A 24414-nucleotide genomic window follows, 5' to 3' on the forward strand; every position below is an offset into this window, starting at 1 on the left:
TTCATCTCCTTGAGATATTTATTTTCATTAAAAACAAACTGTTTGGGAAACACAGTATTTCCCTCTACACTTCCATCCATCTGGTTTCAGAAGAGCAATTCTATGGGATACAAACAGTCCTAGGCACCACACAGAGTACTAGACAATGTTTAAACCTCACACCCAGCAATACAGCCTTTACTCCAGTAAAGCACAGTAGGAGTAAGTTCACATTCAGGAAAAGCATAACTGAGTTACATGGAGGCTTCCAAGGACTTAGATGGGAATTAACTCGAGTTTAAAAGTTAGAGAAGTAAAAAAAGCAAGTACACAAGTCAAAGTACACAGTCCTTCACAGTTATCTCAGCAGTGAGGGGAACGGTGGCTCAAGAAAATCAGCTGCACAGAGCAGCCACTCCCTAGGTGGAGAATGCCAAAACATCCAATTTCAGATCTGAAGGGGGAGAATTACTCGACCAGGATCGTATCGACGCTTTCTTGGATGAGGTCTGACTCCAGTATACATTCATCCAAGTGCTCTTGGGACAAACTGGAGCTCTTTCCCACACTCTCACTGTCACAGTAGGGGTGAAACCTGGGGGTGCCGGGGCTCTCCAGCCGCTGGCAGCGGCCGTACTTGTGCTGCTTCCCTCGGTGCGTGTACATGTGCTCCAGCAGCTGGCTCTTCCGGAAGAACGCGCGGCCGCAGACGGTGCAGCTGATCTTTCTCTTCCTCGAGAAAGAAAAGTTACAGTTCAACTCCACCGGCTCGTGGTCCTTGGAGATGAGGGAGAGCTGCCCGATCTGCAGAGGCTCCAGCTCGCTGCAGCTCGGATGCTCCAGCTGATGCTCGTCCTCCTTGAGGAGGAAGGCGCCGAGGCGATGGCCGTCCCCGGGCTCCCTGTCCTCAGCCAGGGGCTGCACCTCGCCCAGGTCGCCGCTCTCCAGGATGGAGGCGGGCACTCCGAAGGGCAGCGAGCCCGAGACGTGGGTGTGCAGGTGCTGCCGCAGCCCCTCGCGCGAGTCGAAGCGCTCCCCGCAGTAGTGGCACAGGTGCACCTTGAGGCCACCCTTGGCCAGGATGGGGCTCGCTACCCCCGGAGAGGGAGGGGTGCAGCTCTGGGACACCACGGGCTCCGAGTCACACCGCTCTTGTTTTATGGAAACCGAGAGCTTCGGGCGCTCCTCGGGCGGCTTGGCCAGAGCCGCGGGCTGGGCCGGGGGGCGGGCGGGCTGCTGGTCCAGGGCACCCTCGTCCAGGCCGATGGCCAGGGACAGCTGCAGCTGGGGGGGATCGCCCTGGGCCGCAGACCTGCCCGCCTTGGGCAGACTCTCCTTCGCTCCCAGGCGCTCCTTTGCCAGCTTGTGTGCCGTGGAGATCTGGATCCCGTACAAGTTGGAGGACTGGACTGGCTCTGGGGAGAAGGCCTGGTTCATCTCGATGGCGATGTGGGACAGGTGGTCTGCGTGCAGAAAGCGGATGCCTTCCTCCAGCCGGCTCTGGCTGACAGTCTGCTTTGGCCCTTTCCCAGTGTACATGATATGTAACAAGTAACTAAATATGTCAGGCTGGATGTCTGTAGGCTGAATTTTTATGCACTCGCTGAAACAAAACAGATGATTAAGTACATATAGGGATCCAAATCCTGATCCATTACCTGCCCATTTGCTGTGAGAGCGCTTTTACAAGCAGCACTCCCTGCCAAACCCTGCAGAAGTGCAGAAGCTTTGTTTGCAAAGCCAAGTGCCTGAGTCTGCGTTTATCCCTGTGATTCTGAAGGCCACGTGCACAACTGCAGCTGAGGCTGGTGCAAGTGACCAGCCCTGGCCACCCCATCCCTCCTATGCAGAGCCAGCTGCAGCCACACGGCACCGCAGCAATGCCATGCAAGCTGTGCATCACCAGTGTGTGCCACTCCATCTATCTGAGTAATAAGTTCAGCTGCCAGTACTGTGTAATCTTTATGAGTATTGTACTTAAGTGTCAGCAAACAACATCCACAGGGAAGGGCAGTTAACTCATCTCACTTCCAGCCAAGGGGCGATGCAGCTGATCCTAAAGATTATCTTGCAGAGGTGCTGGAGGCCACGACCCTCAGAAAGGAAGGGGAATGAAGAACATTTAATCCATCACAAACAGCCAGCCCCAGGTCAGAGGCCAGACCTTGGCAGTGCTCTTGTTATACCTGCAGAACCACTCCTGACCTGGCCAGGTGAAGCATGTGAACAACAGCTTGAAATGAATTGATGATCTCAGTCTCGGCCCTTATCTCCAAGAGTCTGAAGCACAGCACTGTGATAAGGCCACAGCTTCTTGATTGTTTCAAGCCTGTGGATCCTGCCAGAAATGACAGTCTCAACCAGCAAGCTTGACTACAACCTAAGGCAAAGTACTGGACATATTTCACACGGGCAGGAGGTACCAGTATATCCCTGGATTCCAAATCTGCAAGCCTCTCCCTGCAGGAACATGGTGGTACTTATATGCTTTATTTATCCAGTCACACAAATGCCTCATCTCCAAAATGCAGGGTCTGATGTTGCCATATGCTGACTAAGAAAATGGTTTTAAAGGGCAGTGCTTTCTGGTCTGGGATTGTTTAGAGAGCCAAGGCCTGTGCTGGGTTAGGAAAATAATCTCAGGCCACCTAACGTCCCCATTTATACTCTCTTAGACTTTTATACCTTTAGAAAGAAGAAAAAGCAGAATGCTGAGGGTGGTAAAAGGATAGGAGGAGAGCTGTGTGTTCTTACCTCGTCTGATGAATAAATATCATCTTAAAATAGTTTGAAAAAGCAGCGAGCACCGCTCTGTGGGCTTTGAAGTAAACATCTCCAATGGCAACTGTGCAGTCACACAGAAAGCCAAACTCCCGCTGCATGTTCAGCTGCTGGAGGAGGAGGACGCTGTGGCCGGTGGTATCCATGGTGTGCCTGGGAGCAAGGGAACAAGATGTTCATCTCATTAAGAAATCGGAGAGCTCCCAAAGGCTCACATGTTGACTTCTCACCACCGAAACGAGATGGACGCCTGGCACGGAGCCTCTTCCCTCCTCCAGATAGTCCCTGCACCCCAATTTAACAGTTTCTCCTTCCGATACCACCGCTGGTGCTCAAACCCACGACCAGTGAGCTCAAGACCTCTCGGGGACTTTCCCATCTGCCTGCTACACTCAGAGACGCTTCTCCCGCTGATTAACCACGCTCTGCGGGGTGTCAGCGCTAACTTTAAACCTGGCTGGCGTTTTCCCTGCGATCTGACGGTGCTTTCTGCTGCCCCGGAGCCGCGGCGGAGGCACGGGGGAGCGGGGCTGAGCCCGGCGGCTGCGGCACAGAGGAGCCCTGTGCGCCCAACAAAGCCCCCATTGTGCGGGCTGAGCCGCCCTCGCCCCGCCCCGCCCCGCCAGCGGCCCCTGCGCAAATAAACGCTGATATTTGCTATTGTTTCCGCAGAAAATTATTTGGGGGGGGGGGGGGCGACGAGAGAGAAACACGACGCTCATCGGGAGGCGGCGAGCGCAGCCTGCCCGTGGCGCGGGCCCAGCGCCCTCCTTCCCTCCCGGCCCGGCCCCGCGGCTCCCCCGCGCCCGCGCAGCCGCTTACCCGCGGAAGCGCCGCCACCGCCCGCCCCCGCTGCCCGCCCGGCGGATGGGGTGGGCGCTGCCCCCCCGCGCTTCCTGCCGGGCGGGCCGGGCCCCGCCGGGCCGGGCAGGGACGAGCAGGGATGGGCTTCTCCCGGGAAACGCCAGCGCGGCCCTGAGCGCGGCCTCGGCGCTGCGGTGGGCGCGGCCCCTGCGCGGCTGCGGGCGGCACTGCCCGCGCTGCTCGCCCGCGGCTCCGGAGCGAGGGAGGGAAGGAGCGTGTGCACGCCCGTGGGGGATTTTTGGGAGGGTGCGTGTTTTCCCGTGGGTTGCCAAAGGCATCAGCCTGGGCGGGGGGCTCGGCTTCTTGATCGCCCGGTGGTGGAGTGTGGTCTGCTGAGCGCCTCCGCTCTCGGCATAAAGTGCGTGCTGTTTGGGTTGGGTTGATTTTTTGTTTGGTTTTGGGTTGGTTTTTACAGGAAAAAGAAAAGTAAAGGAGCTTCCCCGGTCTGGCCGGGAATGGATGAGAAGATACGATCTGGCTTCGTCGCCAGTGTCTGCGGCCTCTGCGCTGCTTTAAGCACCGCAAGTCCCGAGGACGCAGCGTTTCTCTGTCAGGCCCCCTCCGGTCGCTCACTGATGTTCAACCAGGGGTTATTTTGGGCGAGAGCAGCTGTGCCGGGTGGGGTGCCAGGCAGAGGAGGAGGCACAGGCGGCACTCCCACCCTTGACCGCGATTGCCGGGCCACCAGCAGCCCCTCCCGGGCAGGGATGGGCAGGGATGGGCTTCTCCCGGGAAACGCCAGCGCGGCCCCTGCGCGCCCCGGCCAGCCCCACCCTCCGCTCCGGCGCTCAGTACCACCTCTGAGGTGTCTTTCCGATGAATGTTACCAAATTGCGTTCTGAACCTGTTCAAACGTCCAGTCCATACAGTGTCCCACTGCCACCAGGTTCATTTCATGCTCACACGTTGTTTTTCCAGCTGGAAAAGGCTGTGAAAATCACTGTTTGTGTGCTTTTGTCATGATTTTGGTGCAGTTTCCAAGATCTATCACACCCACCTCCTCCATACCATCTCTGCTGACTCAGGGCCTCTGAAGAAGATACTCAGATCAGCCCTCTTGGTTTCCTCTCAGCACTTGATAGTTTGTAGTCCATTTTCCTTTTGCATCCCCATAAATGCAATTCTTGAATATTAAAGACAAATTATGCTCCTGGCCACCAGAATGCATCAGCTTATGGGGCTGTTTCCAGGCAGCCTGAGCCTGGGTGGGTGATGAAGATGGGCTGAGAGATGACAGACTCTAGGCTCCAAAGCATTTTCATCCATGTGTTTGCTGCTTATCCCACTGACCTGCACAGCTTTATATTTTCCATTGTCTTATGTTTTATTTCTTCTATTTTAAATATAAAGCTCACAGGACTCAGGGACCATCTTTCCCTCCTGTGTTTGCACAGCAGCAGTATTGAGAGACCATGGAGCTATAATCCTGCTGCTCCTATAAATATTAGTACCCACTTTTCAACCCCAAAAGAGGTTGGCAGTAGGTGGCTCAAGGTTTTGTACTCTGTTTTGGGTTATTTAACATATTTATTAACCTGTGTATGGAGCGAGTCGCTATTTGCAGATGGCATGTTATTTATTTAAATGATTAATTATTTACATATTATTTAGGTTGACTCTGGTCCAAAGAGGACTTTGAAGAGCTTCAGAGAAACCAGAGCCAAACTGATGAAAGCGGTGGTGAGGATTGAATTTGGTGTTTTGCTGTAAAACACAGGCAATGATGTCACTGACAGCCAGTACAAAGTGACACAGCCTGTGCTGGTGGGTCAGAAAGACATCAGGACATAATCACAGCTCTCTCCATGCGTGTTTCTACTCCCTCCTCCTCTGTGGTCAGAAAATAATAATTAAAAAAAAAGTAAATTGCAAATGTAAGTGTGGTGGGAAGGCAGTAAGAGAACGGGGGTGCTGAGGAAGGGGGACTGCCTTGTGCCCCACCTTACCGGAGGGGGCAGGAGCTCCCAGTGTGATGCACATGGGACAGAGCAAGAGGCTGCACAAGCCCCTCATGGGTGCTCTTGGCTTGTGCTGCCCTGGGGTGTGTAAAGAGGTGGGGAGAAAAAGACTCTTGAACCATAAGAAAAGCAACTTCTCAGTGTGATTTGAAAACCACGACTCTGTTGGCTTGTGAAGGCCGTTTATTTAACTTCCTATAAAACAGGAAAACCTACAAAGCAGCTGTAATGTGGGGGTCCCTCCACCTTCTGTGGGAGCTGGTGTCTTACAGGCACAGAGGTTTTTTTCCCTTGGACTGCTACAGATCCCTGAGGCAAGGCTGAAGGAGAGTGAGAGGGGAAACGGGGATTTTTTAGACACATTCTGAAAGACATATTTTGAAAGCTCTGCTTTTATTCTGTAGTGGTTAGAAAATTCCCAGACAGACCCAGGAGGAAGGGCTGATCCTCCATTTGGAAACTAGGATTGTGTTAGTTGGGTTTGTCCTCTTTGCTTAGACAGAGGAGGGATGCCTCAGGAAAACCTTCAGGGTCACTGAAGCAGGGATGGATGCCCGTACATTTTAACATTGTGGCATTTTATTTTGTTGCCTTTTTTTGTTACTTTTGCCATTTTCAAATTTGTAATAAAATCTCTTAGTTTTGCTAATATTAAGTTTGCCCCTTTGGCTTGTCAGATACTTAGAGGGATCTCAGTTGCAGCAACATAAAAACAATGGTATCTCCAGAAACTGAATGATGGAGCTGTGCGGATTAAGCACTTACAATGCTTGTGCTGAAGGACAAATGTCACTTTGGGGGTGGAAAAGTCAAGTGGTAAGACCTGGAGGAAAGCCTGACCTGGCTTATGTTTTCTCTCAGATCTGCGGCAGATGGCAGGGGGGCCGGAAATCCCACTTACTCACATGGGATGGTTCCGGAGAAGCTGGATGTTGTCACACAGGAGAGGTCCAGACACTGGTGGGAAGAGGGCCTGGAACAGCTCCTGGAAGGATGAAAAAAAGCGCTGTTCTCGGGATCTGTGACAGAGCGTGGCGGTGGCTGCCAGCCCTGTGCTCCTGCATCACCGTGAAGCTCCAGGAGGGAGGGCGGAGGTATTAACGTGTGAAATTGCAGCGAGAAGGAAATACTTGCTCACGCAGCTCGCAGTGGTTTTCTCGCAGTTGAACTGTCCCACGCGGGGGCCGTGGGGCTGCGGTACGACACTCCATCGCCGGACACCCACCCACACGGGTGACCGGAGCCTCCCCGTTAGCACCGGCCACGGCCGCTTCGGGGGGAAAGCAGAGACCGCCCGTTCCCTGCGGCGAGCCCGGGTGCGCGGGGCAGGGGCGGACTGCGGGGGGCCGGGAGAGCAGCGAGGGGTCCCGGTGGGCGCCCGCCGGCGAACGCTGCCCCGCCGCGGGTGCGGGGGGCTCCGCCGGAGGACGGGGAGGAGCCGGGCTGAGGGGGCTCCGGCAGCGCCAGCCCGCGCCGCGCCGCGTCCCCGGCGGCATGGGAGGAGAGCGGAGCGCGGCAGGGAGCCGCCCGCCGGGCCCCGGCATTGGCGGCGGCGCAGCAGCGCTGGCAGCGGCGGCGCCGGGAGCCGCGGCCGCCGAGGGGAGGGGTCCGGCTCCGTGCGGTCGCGGCGGAGCCGGCGCTGCGGCAGCGGCAGCGCGGCGGGGCGGAAGTCCTTTGTTGCAGCCGCGGCGGCAGCGGCAGCAGCAGCAGCGGCGGGAGCGGCGCGGACACAGCTCCCCGTCGGCGGCCGCCGCCTCTCCCCGAGCCGCGGTAAGCGGGGCCCGGGGGCCGCCGCCGGGACCCGGGGAGGAGGAGGCGGGAGGCGGCCGCAGCTCCGCCGGCGGCGGGAGGTGGGAAGTGCCGAGCGGCGGCGTGGCCCGGCGCGGCCCGCCATAGTGGCGGCGGCGCTGCCAGGTAGGGGCTTTCCAGCCGCGGCCGGTCCCTGGCCGGCGGCCGGAGCGGTGACCTTGCGCCCGGCGGCCGGGCAGGGCACGGCGCGGAGCGGAGCGGCGCCGCGGGGACCGCGCGGGGGCTGAGCGGCGGCGCCGCGGCGGCGGGTCCGGCTACGGCTCGCTCCTGCCCTCCCTCCTGCCCTCCCTCCTGCCCTCCCTCCTGCCCTCCCTCCTGCCCTCCGGGGGTCGCGGCGGGCGCGCTCCACCTGCGGGGCGGGGGTCGGGGGATGCCGCGCTGGAGAGCGAGAAGCGGCCTAGGGAGGTGCAGGGGCGAGAGGCGGGGAAGGGAAGGGAAGGGCACCGCGCCGCCCGCGTGGCTCCGGGGCTCGAAGTCGCGGTAAACATCTCGAGTGCCGCTATCGCGCCTGGCCCCGGCCCCCGCCGTGGGTGCCGCCGCTTCTCTTCCTTTTGTCTTCACAAAATAAACGCCCCAAAACTTCGAGCGAGTTGCGGTAGTTTAGCGAAAAACGGAGCGGAGCTGCAGCCCGGAGGGAATGCTCCACCCTGCCAGGCGGGAGACTTGGGTTTCACTCGGGGCTGGCAGTGCGCTGGATCGCCGTGGAGGCGGCTGGAAAGGAAGGGGAATACTTTTGTCACATAGAAAACAAACCCTGTGCCGCTCTGGGAGCGGTGTCGAAAGTCTCGTTCTTCAAAGGACTCCTCTTTTCTGCTCGGATAGAAAGGTAGTTGAAGAGAGTAGAGGAAATGGGACTGAAAACGCGGTGTGAGTTTGGGGCTGGGCTTTTATTCCTCTCTATTTTCAGGATTTTTTGTAACTCAGTTTCTCAAGTTTACCCCCTGTTTCAGCTGATACAGGAGTGCCGGTTCCTCTTGACACGTAGGCGTTGGTAAACGGGTAGCATGGCTTGGACGCTGCTTAATATTTGGGTGTTTACTGCCAGGTTGTCACTTGCTTGCATTATTTCCCTCGCACTCGAGTATCGCAAGGTACAGCACGCACTGCAAAACTATCCGGGGTTGCAACAGTGCGGTGTTCCTTAGGCATTTAATTACACTAAACAAACATTCCTTTAATTAAAGGTGTTTGTTTAACATTCCTCATTACAGCTCTTGGAAAAACCCACAGAGCAGCCGGGAGCAGGGGGATGCGGGCTTCTCGTTTTTGCCGAATTACAAGTTAAGCTTTCATGGCGAGCGGAGGAGAGGCGGGAGAGGCGTTGGGACCATATGGCCGTGGGGAAAACCGGCCAAACGCGAGCGGTTGCAGAGATTTTCCTAGGCAGCAACAGCAAAGCGAGTTGACAAGATTGTGGAGAGATTTTTGGATGACTGGCCAGAAAACCTAAGGAGTAACAAGTAGTATTAGCTGCACTCTGCTGATGTTTGAGGTAGCAGGGAACCAGCAGCCACTGGGGGGGTTGGATGCAGGTAATGAAGATGTGGGTTGTGCTGTGTGGGAAGCTCAGAGAAGTAATAGAAGACACTTCTTCCTAGTAGCCAGAAAGTTTTGTGTGGAATAAGATCACAGACTTAACAGATGCTTGAGCTCTGCTTGCACAAGTCTTTCCCTTCATGAGACTCAACCACTGTTGTCACTGGCACAGGAATTAGCAGCGATTACATTGCGAGTGCTCATGCCAACCAGGGATTTGGGTTTTTAGATGCTTTCTTACTTGAATGTTAGTGGCTGCTTCTTTCACAGATTCCTGTTCTTGCTGACAGTGGAAAGCCCTGAAAATCCAGGATGGACAAAGCTGCAATAGCTATTTACCTGCTGGATGGAAATAGAATAGCTGCTCAGAAACGAGATAGTGAAAGTTCCCTGATACAAGCCCGGTGTCCTTTCTCTTAGTTGTTACAGCTGGGCCTCTCACTAGAGTTGTCCTGGACCTACACACATGTAGAGTGAGAAGCCATGTGTTCGTTTTTCAGTTTGGGCAGTGGTTCTCCAGCAGCTGGGTTATTCAGCCCTGCTTTTGCTTGGGAATGGTAAACACCCTCACCCAAAGAGTTCTGCTGCGGACACAGTGTGTGGGCACAGCAGCTGACATAATTTGCATGAGGACCATTTATATCCTCAAATTGGTCTGGTAATTTTTAATTTGTGCACACAGTGTCACTGCAAAACTCCAGAATTCACTGGCTGTCGCTTTTTCTCCCCCATATTAGACCTATTTCATTGGATGGAGACTCTAGTAGCTTTATTTTTATTTTTAGTATGCTGAAAGTAAAATGTGGAACATTTAAGATGAGGAAGAGTCAAGAAAACCTGTAGTCTGATCTGTGTGTCACAAGTTACCATGCTTCATTCATATGCATCCAGCAACTCTTTACACCGAAGTGCAATCTGTATTTAGGCAAGGACCCTTTCCTGGAAGGCACCTGGGACTTCATTTGAGGGTCTCAAGATGTGGTTAAACCACCAAGATGCCTCCAGAAGTTGAAAGTTGGTGTAACTTGGAGAGCTGAGTTGAAAAGGCTCATCTTTCTGCTGCAAAGCATTAATTGGGTGTCATAGTTTTTCCCCCACTAATAGTTTCTTTTAAACATATCATTACCGTGTTGCCTGACAACTGTAAAGGTGCCAGATAAAAGATAACTGTGACTTTCTAGAGTCAACCTTTGTGGCTAGCAAGTTACTTTAAAGGACTGCATAAGGTCTCTCTAGGACTTCTACTCCCTAGGTCTGATCTAAGTTGTTTGAAGTTGAGATGAGGCTTTAGCACAAACTCAGTTTTCTTATTTTTTTCTGTCAAGCTGTATTCCTTGTCTTTTGAAGAGTGTTCTGACCTAAGACCATGTAATGTATCTTAACTAATTTTCATTTAGCAGTTGAGAAGCATAACTTGCTAAAATTTGATGTCTGTTTCTCATTTGTGGGCATGGCTGCTGAATCAGCAGAGAACTGCTGGCTGAGCAGTGGAGAACAGGGCATCCAGGAGCTCTGACAGCTCATGCTGGAGGCTTTGGAGCATCTTCCCTTCCCCTGGTTCAAATCTAGCCCAAATGCCATGAAACTTGTTCCTGTACATTGTCCAGGAGTCTGTTTGAAATGAGTTGATTCAGCCATCAGGATGTGTCTGAAGATGAATATCTGCCCCATTGGAATCATCTTCCCAACTGACATGCCTGAAAGGCAGGCGATTGGAAGGCCTGGGAGAGGAGGATAAATTATACCTTTAGTCCTTCAGAGCCTGAATAATGGAGCTTAATTACATTTTCCCTGGCAGTACATGGAATTCCCACAGCTGTTTTAATTTATGATCAAGGCTGTGCTTGCAATGCAAACTGATGCATACTCGCTGTTGAGGTGGACAGTTGTCACCTGGCCCCAAGTTCTTTGCTGTTTTTTCAGTGTTTGTGTAAACTGAGGGACCCAGAGCAATCTCTATGGCTTCCTACTGAGAATATCTAGGTAAAAGGTGTAGCCTGTTGACAGCTCTGTGGTCAGTGCAGTAGCAGAACACAAAAACTTCTTGGGTGTTGTGTGGAGAATTTGTACATGTTCTGTAGGATTTTCTGCAGCATGTCAATGCTGTCATTTAGGAATCCAGGCTTTTTGGTAGATCTGACCCACAATGGCAAAATTAGGGGGAAGAGTTCTTGGGAAGCCACACCAGGGTGGGGTATGGAGACAGACAGTGATGGGAGATTTGCTTTCTGATCCTCGTGCACTCGTTTTTTTGATAACTGGGCGTTGTTTGCTTGAGGTTTTCCAGTCTCATTTTCTATTAGCACCAAATTCTCCACTCATTTATTGCACTTTTGTCCAGCCTGTTCTTGGTTTCCAAAGAAAAGAAGCCAGTAACTGAGCATGTAAGTGCTATGTTTTTGCCTGCTCAGCAGTGGAAATGCTGGGTTTTGAAAACCACCTACTAATTTTAGGAGCCGAAAGGCTCCTGAATTCTGAACCTTGTGGTATGCCTGTTTTAAAGACAGAGAAGTTAGCAAAAGAACTTCACTACTTCTTTGCTTGAGGACTTTTTAAGCTTCTTTTGTTTTAAAATGTCTCAGAAAACTTTTGAGTGTGAGGAAATGACGGCATGGAGCTGTAGTAAATATCTATTTTTTCTTGTTAGCAGACTTAAAAACAACATAATTGGTTAGTGTAGTAGTGCAACTTAACCTTGTTCATGGTCACATCTGAATAGTATCTAAGTGGTGCTTCAAAAGAAAAGTCTGGTGGCAGACAAGTAGCTTGAATCAAAGCTTGGCTGTGTGAAAATAAATGTTTACTAGGGAAATACAATGCATATGGAGACTTGGAGTTTGCAAATCAGAGTGAAAATGCCCAAGTCAAATACCTTCAGTTTTCATTTTCATATCAGATGCTTTTCTAGCACATTTTTTCAGAACACCTCTGCATCATTCAGGATTGCTTCCAATGTGGCCTTTGCTGCATTTACCACACAAATCAATCACTGCTGAAGATGCAGTCACTTGGGTTCCTAATGGACTTGTGAGGTTGGTGCCTCCAGGATTTGGATACTTCACAAAGTGTGCTAGTCCACTGGGCAAGTGGCTGGTGATTCTCCTCTCTTTGAAAGAGAGGATCAGAAATAATTAAAAGATTTGGATTGACAAACTCACCTGCATGAAGCTTTAATTTTCTAAGATACTCAGTGTTTAATACCTACAGAGGATAGCTGCCACTGGCCTCAGTTGCCAGCAGTGGTGTTTGCCTGTGTGAATAAATTGGACATCCAAAAAATGCAACCCAGGCTTATTAAAAAAAAAACAAAACAGAAAGGTTGAAATTACTTGTCCTGGCATTGACAGCAGTGGGATGATGTTCTCCAAGCAGTGGATATTGCTGTGAGATTGTCCTTTTTGTCACTCACTTCTCATTTAGTTCACATGCTCCAAATGCTGGCCAAATGAGCAGGGATCTTGTCTTGTACTGCTCAGATCCAGGCCTGGACAGACCCAGAACATGTGCTGAGTAAGGGAAATTTTCATAAGAGGGATGGAAGAATATACTTTGGTATATACATAATATATGTGTATACCTTGAATTTTCTGTAAAAAGACCTGTTTTCATTCTAATAACTGGGGTTTTTTTCTAAAGCAAACTTCAAAAATAGTTTGCAGTACGGATCCACCCACATGAGTGGATAAATGCAGATTGCTGCCATTTTAGCAATTAAAGTAACAAAGTAATGATGAATTACCATTTTCTGAGAGCTTGCTCTTGTTGGGAAGGAGTTTGTCAGCAAGCCTGTTCTGCTTGTTGATGGCAAAGGGATGTCAGGATTGGGAATTTGGGGTGCAGTTCCTGCTCTGAAGGCATGAATGCTGCAATTGTTTTCCACCCATCCCCCAGGAAGAGCCTGTCTGTGGTTTTTACCCCTGTTGCCCTAGGCCCTGCAGCCTGGCTCTTCCCAGCCCCTTGTCCAAATGGCTTCTTCCCTTGTTTAGACACTTATTGAACCCATTTTTAATTCCCACTGCTGCTTCCTAATCCCAGTGCCCTTCTCTTGCTCAGCACTGTGCTCCCAGCCTGCCCTTTTCTTCTCTCCAGATTTCCAGAGGGTTTCCATCACATCCTCCTCACATTTCCCAATCTCTCTGTTTTCCCTACATCCCCTCCTGGCTCTGGCTCTCCCTCAGCCAGAGCTGGGCATCTTCTCCATCAGCTGCCACAAGGGAAGCTGAGACCCCGTGGCGAGTCATGCTGTCTGTGGAGCAGTCCCCAGGAGGCTTTGGTGTCAGCTCTGACATTGTGGAGGTGGCACACAGAATCATGGAATGGTTTGGGTTGGAAGGGATCTTTAAATCCCATCTAGTCTAACCCCCCTGCAATGATCAACAAAATCAGGCTGCTCAGAGCCCAATCCAGCCTGGCCTTGAGGGTTTCCAGGTTTGGAGCATCCACCACCCCTCTGGGCAACCTCTGCCAGCGTCTCAACACCCTCATAATAAAAAATTTCTTCCCTCTATCTGAATCAACCCTTTTGTAGTTTAAAACCATGGCAGAGCTCTGTGCAAAAGGGGATTTCACTGTGGATGGCTCAGGCAAGCCCTCGTTTACTAAGCAGCTGCAAGAAGATGAAATGTTCTCAGCAAGGCTGTAATCTGAAGTTTCAATAACTAACAAAGTCTTAAGTGTGAATAAACTGATAATTTGTATCTTCTCCCCCTGAAGCATGTAGTTTGGCCAAATTCTGGCAGATTTTTATATTGTGACAACATATCTAAAGTCATAACGCTTTCTCCCACATAAAGCATCTCCTCAAAGATTTTGGAAGAGAAACTTTTAATTTCTAAATGAAAAAATAATAATCTGCATACATGAAAGCTTTTTCTTAGCCTCATTTTTGGAACCCTTTTGGCTGAGGTTTTCTGTGGAGGAGGGAAAAAAAGTAATCAGTCCAAGGTTTCAGAAGGAAAGTTTCGCTGTTGCTGGTTGAAATGTGTCAAAGTTTTAAATAGCCCAACACAGACTCTTGTGGTGGGAAGTTACATGCAGCAGGTTAATACAGCATCCAGAGGCAGGATGCCAGGACTGTCATTAGCATAAATCACCTCATACACTCTGTTTTAATACCTACATGTAGTATTACTGTGGTAGAGACCAAGGACATGTCAAATCCAAAACCTTGCCATCCTGCTCAAGCAGCCTCATGCTCCACCCATTTTTCCCTGAGCGATGGCATTGCCCGTGGGTCATTGTTGCACATCGGGATCCACGTGCTGAAAGGTTTGCAGGAGTTCATCTGTCGAAAGGAGAAATATCTTTTACCATTTTCAAAGAAGAAGACTTGAAAAAGGCCAGTTTGTGTGCTGTCACTCGTTGTTCCCACCATCTGGAAACGACCCCATCTGCAGGTGCCTGCAGATAGTTTGTGACCACCTGTTTTGTACAGGCTTGCTGTTTGTATTGCTGGTTTTCTATTGGAGGGCACAGTGGAGTGTATCTAGTGTAAAAAAACCACAGTTAAATAAAACATTTTGAACTTGCCTCTTTATGAGGATGGGGAAGTTAACATGAGCTGTCCTGAGCCTTTTCTTGTCGTGTTGGCAGCTCACATCAAGAGGCCAGTGGTGCCTTAATGGGATCATCTCATTTTCTCGTTGGTTTTCACTCTTAGAATGTGGAAGTTGAAGTTAATTCTTTATCATTATGCAGCTGCCATTCTTAATACAATAGATTGAATAACATTTAAGCATCTAATGAATTGCCTCAAATCCAAAACACGTTACCACTTGGAAGAATATGAAGTGCACTTTTATTATTACTTGATGTCAAGAGCTTTGCTGTTCTTCACAGAAACTTTTGAAATCACCCAGTGACACAGACGATAATCAGTTTCTGTAGAAAAGATGTGGAGCTGCTTCAGAGGTTCTCCTACTTTCCAAGCCATTGCCTTGCAAGTTAGTAAAAAAAGAGAAATTAATTCCATGCAATGAGATGCATTTCTGCAGTGGACATCACTGGGCCAAACCAATCTGAGAATTATTATGGCGGGATGCTAGCCTGGAGTTCTGGGTGTGGGGGGTTTGGTTGAGAGGAGAGGAACAGCTGCCATTCAGATGCTCTTTGTCAGGGTAGTTCAACCCAAATCTCAAGGATCCTGTTGCCAGACAAGATCTTATGCTGGGGGTGATCCATAGGAACTGCTGTGTGAGTTTGCAGCAGGGAGTATTGCTGGGTGGGGTGAGCATGTTCTTTTCTCGAGATCTTGGGAGCCTTTCTGCCGTGGCAGTCCTTTGTGGAATGAAGAACGGGGACTTAATTCTAGGTTTGCTGCTTAACAAGCCAGGCAACGCCTATGACTTGCGAATTCAACACTAATTGTGGAATTTAATTTCTCTACCCATTTTTCCCCCTAGGAGATATAAGCTGTTAGGAAAATAAGAAGAAAAATGGAGCATTTGTGTGTGTGTTGTGTTTAAATTTTGGGCAGTTGAAAGAGTGGTTGCAAATCAATCCATGCATTTCATTGAGTCATAAAATGCCCTTTAGTATATATTATTTGCTAGCCTGGTCTTTATTTGCACAAACCTCATTCAGTTATTTGTACTGTTTGCAATAACCTTTCAAAATGTTAAGAATCCTATTACTGCTTTATGTTTTTCATTTCAATTAGGGTGTTCTCTATACCCTCTTCTGGTTCCTTACCCCCTCAGCCTGTGCAGTTAGAACAGCTTATGTGCATCAGTAAAGGTTTTCTAAAGTGAGTCGTGATTAGGTGCTGGCCACACTTGGTGAAGTTTGACTTTAATCAAACTCACATCTCCTGTATACACTGCATTTCTTCTGGATATTTTTGTTAACATAAACCATGATGTTTTATTCCTCTTTTCTCTTGAGGATGAGTTAGTCCTTTCACACAGAGCAACCCTCAGCACTGGCAGACCTTCCTCTCCAGTCTTTGCCGAGGCTTCATTTCACCGTGGCTCCACCTCTGGCTCTCTCAGTTCTCCATTGCTGAGTTTTTCTCTGTCCGGTTTCCCATCTACGTGTTTTGGTTACATTTCAGCGCTCTGAACGAGTGGTTTTGAGAGCAGTTGGAGGCACGGCGTGCACCACTTCCTGCCTCTGCAGTCCCTGTGGCTGTCACGCAGCTCGCCTGGTCACCATCTGCAGCTCTGGGCTCGAACGTGGGACGTGCCACCGCAGCTGGGCTGCCCTCTGCTTCTGAGAAGGCGTTTGAGTTTGCAGTTCCTGGTTTGCAGGACGCCTTGCAGAGAAGGTTGAGATGGTCCCTCAGCTGCCACAAAGAGCAAAATGTGTGGAGTAGCTTGTGTGGGTGCTCTGTTGTCTCTTAATTTCCTTTAATGGGGAGGGAAAGACCAGTTTGAGCCTGGCCTGCTTTCCAGTGTGTGTTGCATCATGTGCCCGTTGGACTGACAGGTAAAAAGGCAAGTTGAGACTGAAGAGTGGTTTCTGACAACCTTGTATAGGTGTTGTCCTGGGGCCATCTTACAGAAGTCTACCCTGTGAAGTTTTTGAAGTTCTGCATTCAGAATTCCTATCTGAAAACCTTGGCTGTAGGACTTGGAGATATATTTGCTAATTTATATTCTAGCAGCTCTGATTGACATGTGTGCTGGTTATGTTTATTAGTTTACTAGTCTTGTAAGTCTAGTGGTGAGCACATGGAATTATGGATGCTTTCACTGGCATCAATATTCAGAAGTAGTTACCAGCAGAGATCTCCAGACAGGAAGCTGTGCTGCAGACTGGCAGAATAGGAAGATCTAGAGAGAAAAGAGGTGGCAGTTCCTCCCTACGTTGAAGTAGGCTTTGGGTTTTGTGCTCATGATTTAACAGATACCTTTTTCTTTATGCAGGGCTGTAATCGAAGTACAAGATGGCAAAAACCAGCCATAGCAACTATGTCCTTCAGCAGCTAAACAAGCAAAGAGAGTGGGGCTTTCTGTGCGACTGCTGCATCGCTATCGATGATATTTATTTTCAAGCACATAAAGCAGTCCTTGCTGCCTGCAGTGCCTATTTTAGGATGTTTTTTATGAACCATCAAAACACTACAGCCCAGCTGAATCTAAGCAACATGAAGATTAGCGCTGAATGCTTTGATCTTATTTTACAGTTCATGTATTTAGGAAAAATTATGACAGCCCCTGCCAATTTCGAGCAATTTAAAGTGGCCATGAACTATTTACAGCTGTATAATGTACCTGAGTGTCTAGAAGATATACAGGACACAGACTCATCTAGTTTAAAATGTTCATCTCCTGCTTCTAGCACGCAGACTAATAAAATGATATTTGGTGTGAGAATGTATGAAGACGCACTTGCTAGAAATGGCAGTGAAACAAACAGGTGGGGCATGGAGCCACCAAGTTCAACGGTAAATACATCCCATAACAAAGAGCCTGAGGAAGAAACTTTGCACCTCAACAGCTTCCCCGAGCAACTGTTTGATGTCTGCAAAAAAAGCACCACGTCCAAATTCTCTCACACAAAAGAGCGCGTGTCCCACTCGCGCCGGTTTGGAAGGAGCTTCACCTGTGACAGCTGTGGGTTTAGCTTTAGCTGTGAAAAGCTACTGGATGAGCACGTGTTAACATGCACCAACAGGCATTCCTACCAAAGTGCCAGGTACTACAGTGCTGAGAAAATAGACTTTAGTGAAAAGAACTCTACTTCTAAAATGATTTCCACACAAACAGAAAAATACAAGGGGGACTCGAACCATGCTGCGGACGATTCATCGTCTCCCGTGTCAAACATCACGAGCAGAAAAAGCAGCACTGTTGCCTCTGAGACATCAGGTGAAGAAGGAAGTAGAGCCTCTGAGAGGAAGAGGATTATCATCAAGGTGGAGCCAGAGGACAATCCTACGGATGAGCTGAAGGATTTTAATATTATCAAGGTGGCAGATAAAGACTGCAATGAGTCTTCTGACAACGATGACCTAGATGATGAACAGGAAGAGCCGCTTTACAGATACTACGTTGAGGAAGAGATGAGAGAGAAGAGAAATGCTCGGAAGACTCTAAAGCCTCGCTTATCCATGGATGAGGATGAAAGAAAGTGTTTGAAAAGTCCACGGCACCTTAACAGCAAGGCTTCTTCAGTGCAGGAAGATGTGGAGAATGCTCCCTGTGAACTTTGTGGGCTAACAATCACTGAGGAAGATCTGTCCTCTCATTATTTATCCAAACACATAGAAAATATATGTGCTTGTGGCAAGTGTGGTCAAATACTGGTCAAAGGCAAGCAGCTACAGGAGCATGCACAGACCTGTGGAGAACCCCAGGATCTGACCATGAATGGGATCAGAAATTCTGAGGAGAAAATGGACTTGGAAGAAAACCCTGAGGAGCAGTCAGAAATAAGGGACATGATGTTTGCAGAGATGCTAGAGGACTTCAGGGACAGTCACTTCCAAATGAACAGCCTTCAAAAAAACCAGTTATACAAGCATTCTGCCTGTCCTTTCCGATGCCCTAATTGCGGCCAGCGTTTTGATACTGAAAACCTAGTGGTTGAACATATGTCAAACTGCCTGGAGCAAGATCTGTTCAAGAACTCCATGCTGGAAGAGAATGAGAGGGATCACAGGCGTAAGCATTTCTGCAACCTTTGCGGGAAAGGATTTTATCAGCGTTGCCACTTGCGGGAACACTATACCGTTCATACCAAGGAAAAACAGTTTGTTTGTCAGACATGTGGGAAGCAGTTCTTAAGAGAGCGCCAGTTGCGGCTCCACAATGATATGCACAAAGGCATGGCCAGGTATGTCTGTTCCATTTGTGATCAAGGAAACTTCCGAAAACATGACCATGTACGGCATATGATATCTCACTTATCAGCTGGAGAGACTATATGCCAGGTCTGCTTTCAGATATTCCCAAATAATGAGCAACTGGAGCAGCACAGGGATGTTCATCTGTATACATGTGGAGTATGTGGAGCAAAATTTAATTTGAGGAAAGATATGAGATCTCACTATAATGCCAAGCATTTGAAAAGAACATAAGCATAAACATACTGTTAAAGCATTAAGTTGGCAGCAGAGAGAACACCAAAGCAAAGCATAAGTATAGTAAAAAAATTTGAAAAGGAAAAAAAATTGAAAATAAGTCTCTTTTTTATTATTTTTTTAAGACCCTCCTAACCATAGGTGTCTATTTAGGCTCATTAAGTATAAAGCTTTGAAAAGCATCATGTGTTTAATTATTACATTTTCACTGTTTCCTAATACCAGTTTCTGTTCTTAATTTTATTGTTTTACTACGTAGATATACAAATCATTATTTTTAAACTGTAGATTAAAAGCACAATGTTACCCCTTCACTGACTGCTATTAAACAGTTCTCGGATCCATGTCCATAAGATGAGTGCTTTAATATTTCCATGTGTTGTTTCTTCATGTGAAAATTTTAGATGCCAGCGATTAATGTGCAAGAGCATAATTGTTCGTAATCCCCAAATCAATTTTCAAAGTGAAAAAAAAAAAAAGCCAAACCCAAACCAACAATGCCAAGAAATAATCCTTTGGGCTCTGACTCTGCTGCAGGGGCAGAGCTGGCTGTCCTGGTCCCCTGCTTCTTGGCTTTGTTGGAAGCTGCTTCCCAGGGGTGAGAGCACACAGGCTCAGTTAACCCTTGCAGGCTCGGGCTGCTGTGCACAAGGGGGAAGGGAATTAATGACTCTTTGGACAACCAAGGGGTTCCAGCACAGTGGTCGTTTTCCAGACGGGAAGTCCTAGCAGAGCTGTTCAACTGATGTTGGCCTTTCTTTCACTGTCTGTACCTCTGAGGGTATATTTAACCTGCTTATCCTAACATACAAGGGAGGAGTGGCCGTGGTGGGTTGGGTTGCTAGGAATGCAGTATGGCCATGTGCACTGAACACTGCATTTTCAGCCTAGCTGTGAACTGTGTCTTGCTGCTTGTGTTGGAAAGTTAAAAGCAGGGTGAGTGTGGAGATAGTCCCATTGCTTGGGACCTTAAGGTTTTTTTGCTTCTTGTTTTCATGATACTTTATGAATGTTCTGTTTTTCAACAAGAATATAACAAGAAAAGACTGCAGAGTTTGCTTAATAAATGTAAAGATATTTTATGCTTTTTAAGATTTCTTTCTGATTCTAGCAGAGCCCTAATCTGTGCAGCTTGTCTCTTAATTTAATTGAATTTAAAAATCCTACTAAGTACCAGCTGACACCAATTCAGTGAGACACTTTGGCCTTTGAGAGAGCAACTGGCTTTGACTCTTAGGCACCAGCTGTCTAAATGTTTGTTAAGTGTGTGATTTGTGATGGGGTGGAGGAAAGGATCCTAATACGCAATTGTGGAGAAAACATTAAAAAATAAAACCCAGTTGTACTTTCTCCCGGCAGATCTCACTTTATCAAAGAGGGTGATAATGCTATTTCCCACTGAGCTATGGAGGGAGGAAAGTAATTTAGATCAGCAGTTAAGGCAGTTGGATTAGATGATCATTGCAGGTCCCTTCCAGCTGAAATGTTCTATCACCTCATATGCCAGTGGTGGAGTTGAGAATAGGAGCCAAGAGCTGACGGTCTAGTCCAGGGCTTTCATGTGCTTGTTTCTGTCAGAGTTGAGTTTCATTCCTAGTTTCTTGGAGATTATGAAGGGTATCGAGTTTTAATTTTAGACTATTCAGAGGAGTGAATATACAATTCAGAATCTCCACTTCAACTGTTAAAAGTAGTGTGAGTTGCCTTGCATTTATTCAGTTTCAAATGGCATTAGGATTTCTCTTGGTTGGCAGACGTGTGCATTTCTGCAGTGATGGAGAAGGCTCCCCCACCAGCCCTTGGTGCTGAGCCAGCAGCTGCTCCAAGGCACCAGCTGCTTTGGGCACAGTTTAGTGGGCTTTTAGTGTTTTGCTTTAACTGCTCAGTCCTTTGTTTTCTTGTACGATGCTGAAGTCAACCGAGTCCTCGACAGCACTGGAGCCAAAAGAGCACAGGCATGAATGCATGAATATTCCAGCAGTCCAGAGCTGGGGGCTTCATACACTGCACACAGTGATTCTCTGACATGCAGGTTATCCCTCACAGTATCAGCTGGATTGGGAAGAGCAGTCAAGGGAACTGAAGGAGAACTGGAGAGCGCTGGGGGAGCTGGCAGGAGGGTCTCGTGGCACTGGAGGAGTGGAAATACTGATTGGGAGAAGAGATCCTGAATGGGAGGGAGTGCCAAAGGCAGGCAGGGAGGATTAGAGCTGTGCAGTGGGAAGCAAATCCCAAAGGTGGCATGGAGGGGGTGGCTAGAGGAGTGGATGAAATGTCCCGGCTGTGAGAGCGGAGTGAGGATGACTCAGCTTGGCTGGGGAGCCGTGGGCCTGAGCCATGAGCTCACAAACCAGCGCCGGTTGCGTACCAAGCACGGCCGGCCCCGCTGGCCCAGCGCTGCGGGGACACGGCACAGCCCTGATTAAAGACCTTGCTGAAAGGCAGGAGGTGACCTCTGCCATGTAAGGGATCAGTCCTGAATTCGGTGAAGGGCTAAGGGTGATTTATAGAGCCTCCTGCTCAGGATCAGGAGCCCTTGTTTAGAGTTTATTGGTCTGAACTTGACCCAAAAATGTTTAAAAATGTGACTTCCTAGTGCAAGTAGACCTGTCAACTACAGAAGTTAAACGGAGAAACTGGGAATGATGGTATTTATGTGTACTATCTAACTTTATAAACACCCTGAATACCTCTGTTTTTCAATTATAAGCTGTGTTGTTGTAGTAGCCTTTCAAAGTAAAGTTTGTTAAACCTTTCCAACTGAACTTGAATTGATGTTTTTTCCTGTTCTAGGGAAACAAAACCCAGTGCCTTGGAGTTCACATGTATGAAAGTCCATGCTAAGGCTCACAAAGAGCATGAATTGCACTGCAGGGAAGCTTAAAAGTGGATCTACTTACTTGTAGGCAGAAAAAATTAGAATGACTGAAGTAGCCTGAGAAGTGATCAGGGGGAGTATAGGAGAACATAAACAAGTCAGCCTGGCTTGCAAGTAGATGGGTATTGAAACAGATGAGTATTTGAGATGAAATGTAAAAGCGTGCAGGGGAACAGCATGGGACTGTTACAGAAAAGGCCTGGAGTGACAGGAGGAATTTGGCTGCTGTGAAAGGGGAGAGGGTCTGGGTGCTGAGGCAGCCTCGGGCTGGCCACTCCTGACTGTTCTCCCCAGAATGGGACAACATCTGCAGGAGAGTGAAATGATGGTGTTTCAGTGCTTCTACCATACAAAAATGATTTAATGTGGAGACAGAACAAAAACAGACATGAAAAAAAAATCAACAGCAGTTATCCTAGAAGTTTTGCTGTTACTTGAAAAATCATGAAGGGGAAGCAAAAAATATTTTGTTTAAGAGTTCTTTTCCTCTAATTTGTGCTTTTCTGTTGCCATAACATTGTTCCTTTCCATCTCCTTAGTGAATATTAGCATATAAAAACACTTAAGGATCTTTAAAACTGGAGGTGTAAGCATTGCACAAGGCGTAGCCAGAAAGAAAAAGATTTGCTGGATGCCATAAGTTATATTTTAAAGTGATTTGCTATTCTTATTTTTGGAGGACCTCTCTGTGTTCTGTTGTTTTTCCCATTTTGGGAGTGCTATGGGCTGCAATCCTAAGAATTTTTAAGTGGCCAGCCTAGCTCTTAGCTTTCAAGATTTACTGAAAGTTAAAAAGAGGGAATTCATGAAGACCTGGTATGAGCTTTAAAATATCACAAAAGCTATTGAGCTTCTTTTTCAGTTTCAGAGGAGATGTTTAAAATGTTAATATATATATATATACTTGTAAATGTTTCCTGCTGACTTATTAGTTCAAAGAGTATTTACATTTGTGTATAATGATATTTGTAGCCCACAGGTCTGTGGAGAAGTCTTGATTTCAATAAATAGAGTATCATGGAATTCTAAGAATTTATGCTTTAATTAGGGGATTTCTCTATGTAATACTTTCTCAGTTGGTGTAAAACATATAATTCAGCGTATTTTTTATTCAAAGCTGTAGACAGAAAATATATTGTCCTGGAGAATGTATTAAAAATACATTGTTATAAAAGTGAATAGTTTGACTACACGATTGTATTTGAATACTCTAGTGCTAAACCATCAAGAGGCTCAGAGCTATTGGTGAGGACACGAATTTGCTCCTGGAGGCTGTGCCACCTTGAGCCCTGGCAGCCCTTTACTTCTCCCCATTAGTTTCAGCTCTCGTCTCCCCTGTGTGCCACCCTCTCCATTGTCAAAGAGCACGTACCTATGGAGCTGCACAATGCACTGAATCAAACAACAGGCTTTTTTCTATTCCCTGTGGGGCTGGTTTTTGGCTGGATCAGTTCCCTGCTGTGATTCCCTCTCCATCTCTGTGTCAGATCTTGTGCAAGCACAATAGAAGGGGTGGCACAAGGGGAGGAATGAGTGGCTGGGAGGGGGCTCCTTTGCTGAAATGAGCTGTACCAGAACTCAGAGCATGTCCCGAATTTAACTCGGTCTCTGTCTCCCCCCAGCATCCTCAGGGAAGCTGAACTCTTACATTCATCTCCTATTTCCTGATAAGGAAAAAGGCAGCCCAACCTCTTACAAATGAGACACATCTCTGCTATCTGCCCTCTTCGTGAGAACTGGAAACCTTCCTGCATTCAGCTCATCCCACAAATATGCTCTGGAGCTTTCTTGGTGTTTCTTGAAGCAGACTGGGTAGTGCTCTGCACCACTGGGTTTGTGTGGTTGGCCTGGCCCAAGGCCAGGAATGAGCTGGGCCCCTTGTCTGGCCAAACACCAGGAATGGCTCCCACCTTCATCTGGCCTTCCTGCCCTCCAGCTGTGGGCCCAGATGCAGCTGTGGAGCTCCTCTGTTGCCCTGTGCCCCTTGCTGCTTTTCTCAGTAAGGGGAGACAGTTGTCTCATTTTGGTCTAATGCTGAAAGCTTGGGGTAATTCTCTGTGTAAGTTAAACTGATGCTGGCAGTATCTGTTACTATCCCTGTGTGCTTCTGACTTTTAAGTGCTTCTCAATCTCAGAGGGTTAAAAATCAAATCTTCTGACTTCCCTAATTCTCAGCTGGTTTGATGCTTGTCGCAGACTTAAAGACCTACAAGATGAAGCATGACTAATTTGACTTTATAAAGTCTGCTGAAAGCTAGAAATTAGGAACATGTTTTCAAAAGCTGACATTTGTGTAGTTCTCAGCTATAAACCAGTTTTCTGTATTTTCTTCCAAAAAACTCCTAAAATATTGCTGTGCGGTGTATTCTTGAGATGTTTGAGTAGGCTGAGATTTTTTAGGGGAAAGATGCCAAAAATCAGGACACATTTTATAAATTAAGTGTCTTTTGCTACTTTTACAGTCACTTCCACAATTCTGGAATTAATTCTGATTTTATTTTTTTAATGCAGAAAGACAAATCTTAATTTGTAACAGGGCAGTAGAGCTCATGACTCAGGAATCACTTCATCATGACTATAAATAT

General features: G+C 48.1%; 2 protein-coding genes across 8 annotated transcripts in view; one reads left to right on the forward strand and one right to left on the reverse strand.

Moving 5' to 3' along the window:
* ZBTB25 (zinc finger and BTB domain containing 25) lies at nt 1-3902 on the reverse strand. 2 transcript variants are annotated; one of them, XM_071426277.1, is made up of 3 exons: nt 3583-3902; nt 2734-2913; nt 1-1582 (listed from the first exon to the last, which is right to left on the reverse strand). In XM_071426277.1, the coding sequence occupies exons 1-3, from the start codon at nt 3900-3902 to the stop codon at nt 448-450; spliced, it is 1635 nt and encodes a 544-aa protein (XP_071282378.1). In that variant the 3' UTR covers nt 1-447. The 2 variants fall into 2 exon arrangements, with proteins under 2 accessions (XP_071282378.1, XP_071282379.1); XM_071426278.1 differs by lacking the exon at nt 3583-3902 and adding an exon at nt 2991-3573.
* Nucleotides 3746-24414, forward strand: part of ZBTB1 (zinc finger and BTB domain containing 1) — a 27368-nt gene continuing 6699 nt past the window's right edge. Inside the window, exons 1-4 of one of the 6 annotated variants that reach the window (XM_071426272.1) lie at nt 3746-3870; nt 5236-5304; nt 6444-6676; nt 16793-19295. In XM_071426272.1, the coding sequence (XP_071282373.1) occupies nt 16813-18948 (2136 nt within the window). In that variant the 5' untranslated portion in view covers nt 3746-3870; nt 5236-5304; nt 6444-6676; nt 16793-16812 and the 3' untranslated portion in view covers nt 18949-19295. The other 5 variants (XM_071426273.1, XM_071426275.1, XM_071426271.1 and 2 more) reach the window with 5 other exon arrangements.

Source organism: Agelaius tricolor, unplaced genomic scaffold (genome assembly GCF_023055355.1).
Source record: "Agelaius tricolor isolate 1412-34295 unplaced genomic scaffold, bAgeTri1.0.p SCAF_5, whole genome shotgun sequence".
In the NCBI taxonomy this organism is placed as follows: domain Eukaryota; kingdom Metazoa; phylum Chordata; class Aves; order Passeriformes; family Icteridae; genus Agelaius; species Agelaius tricolor.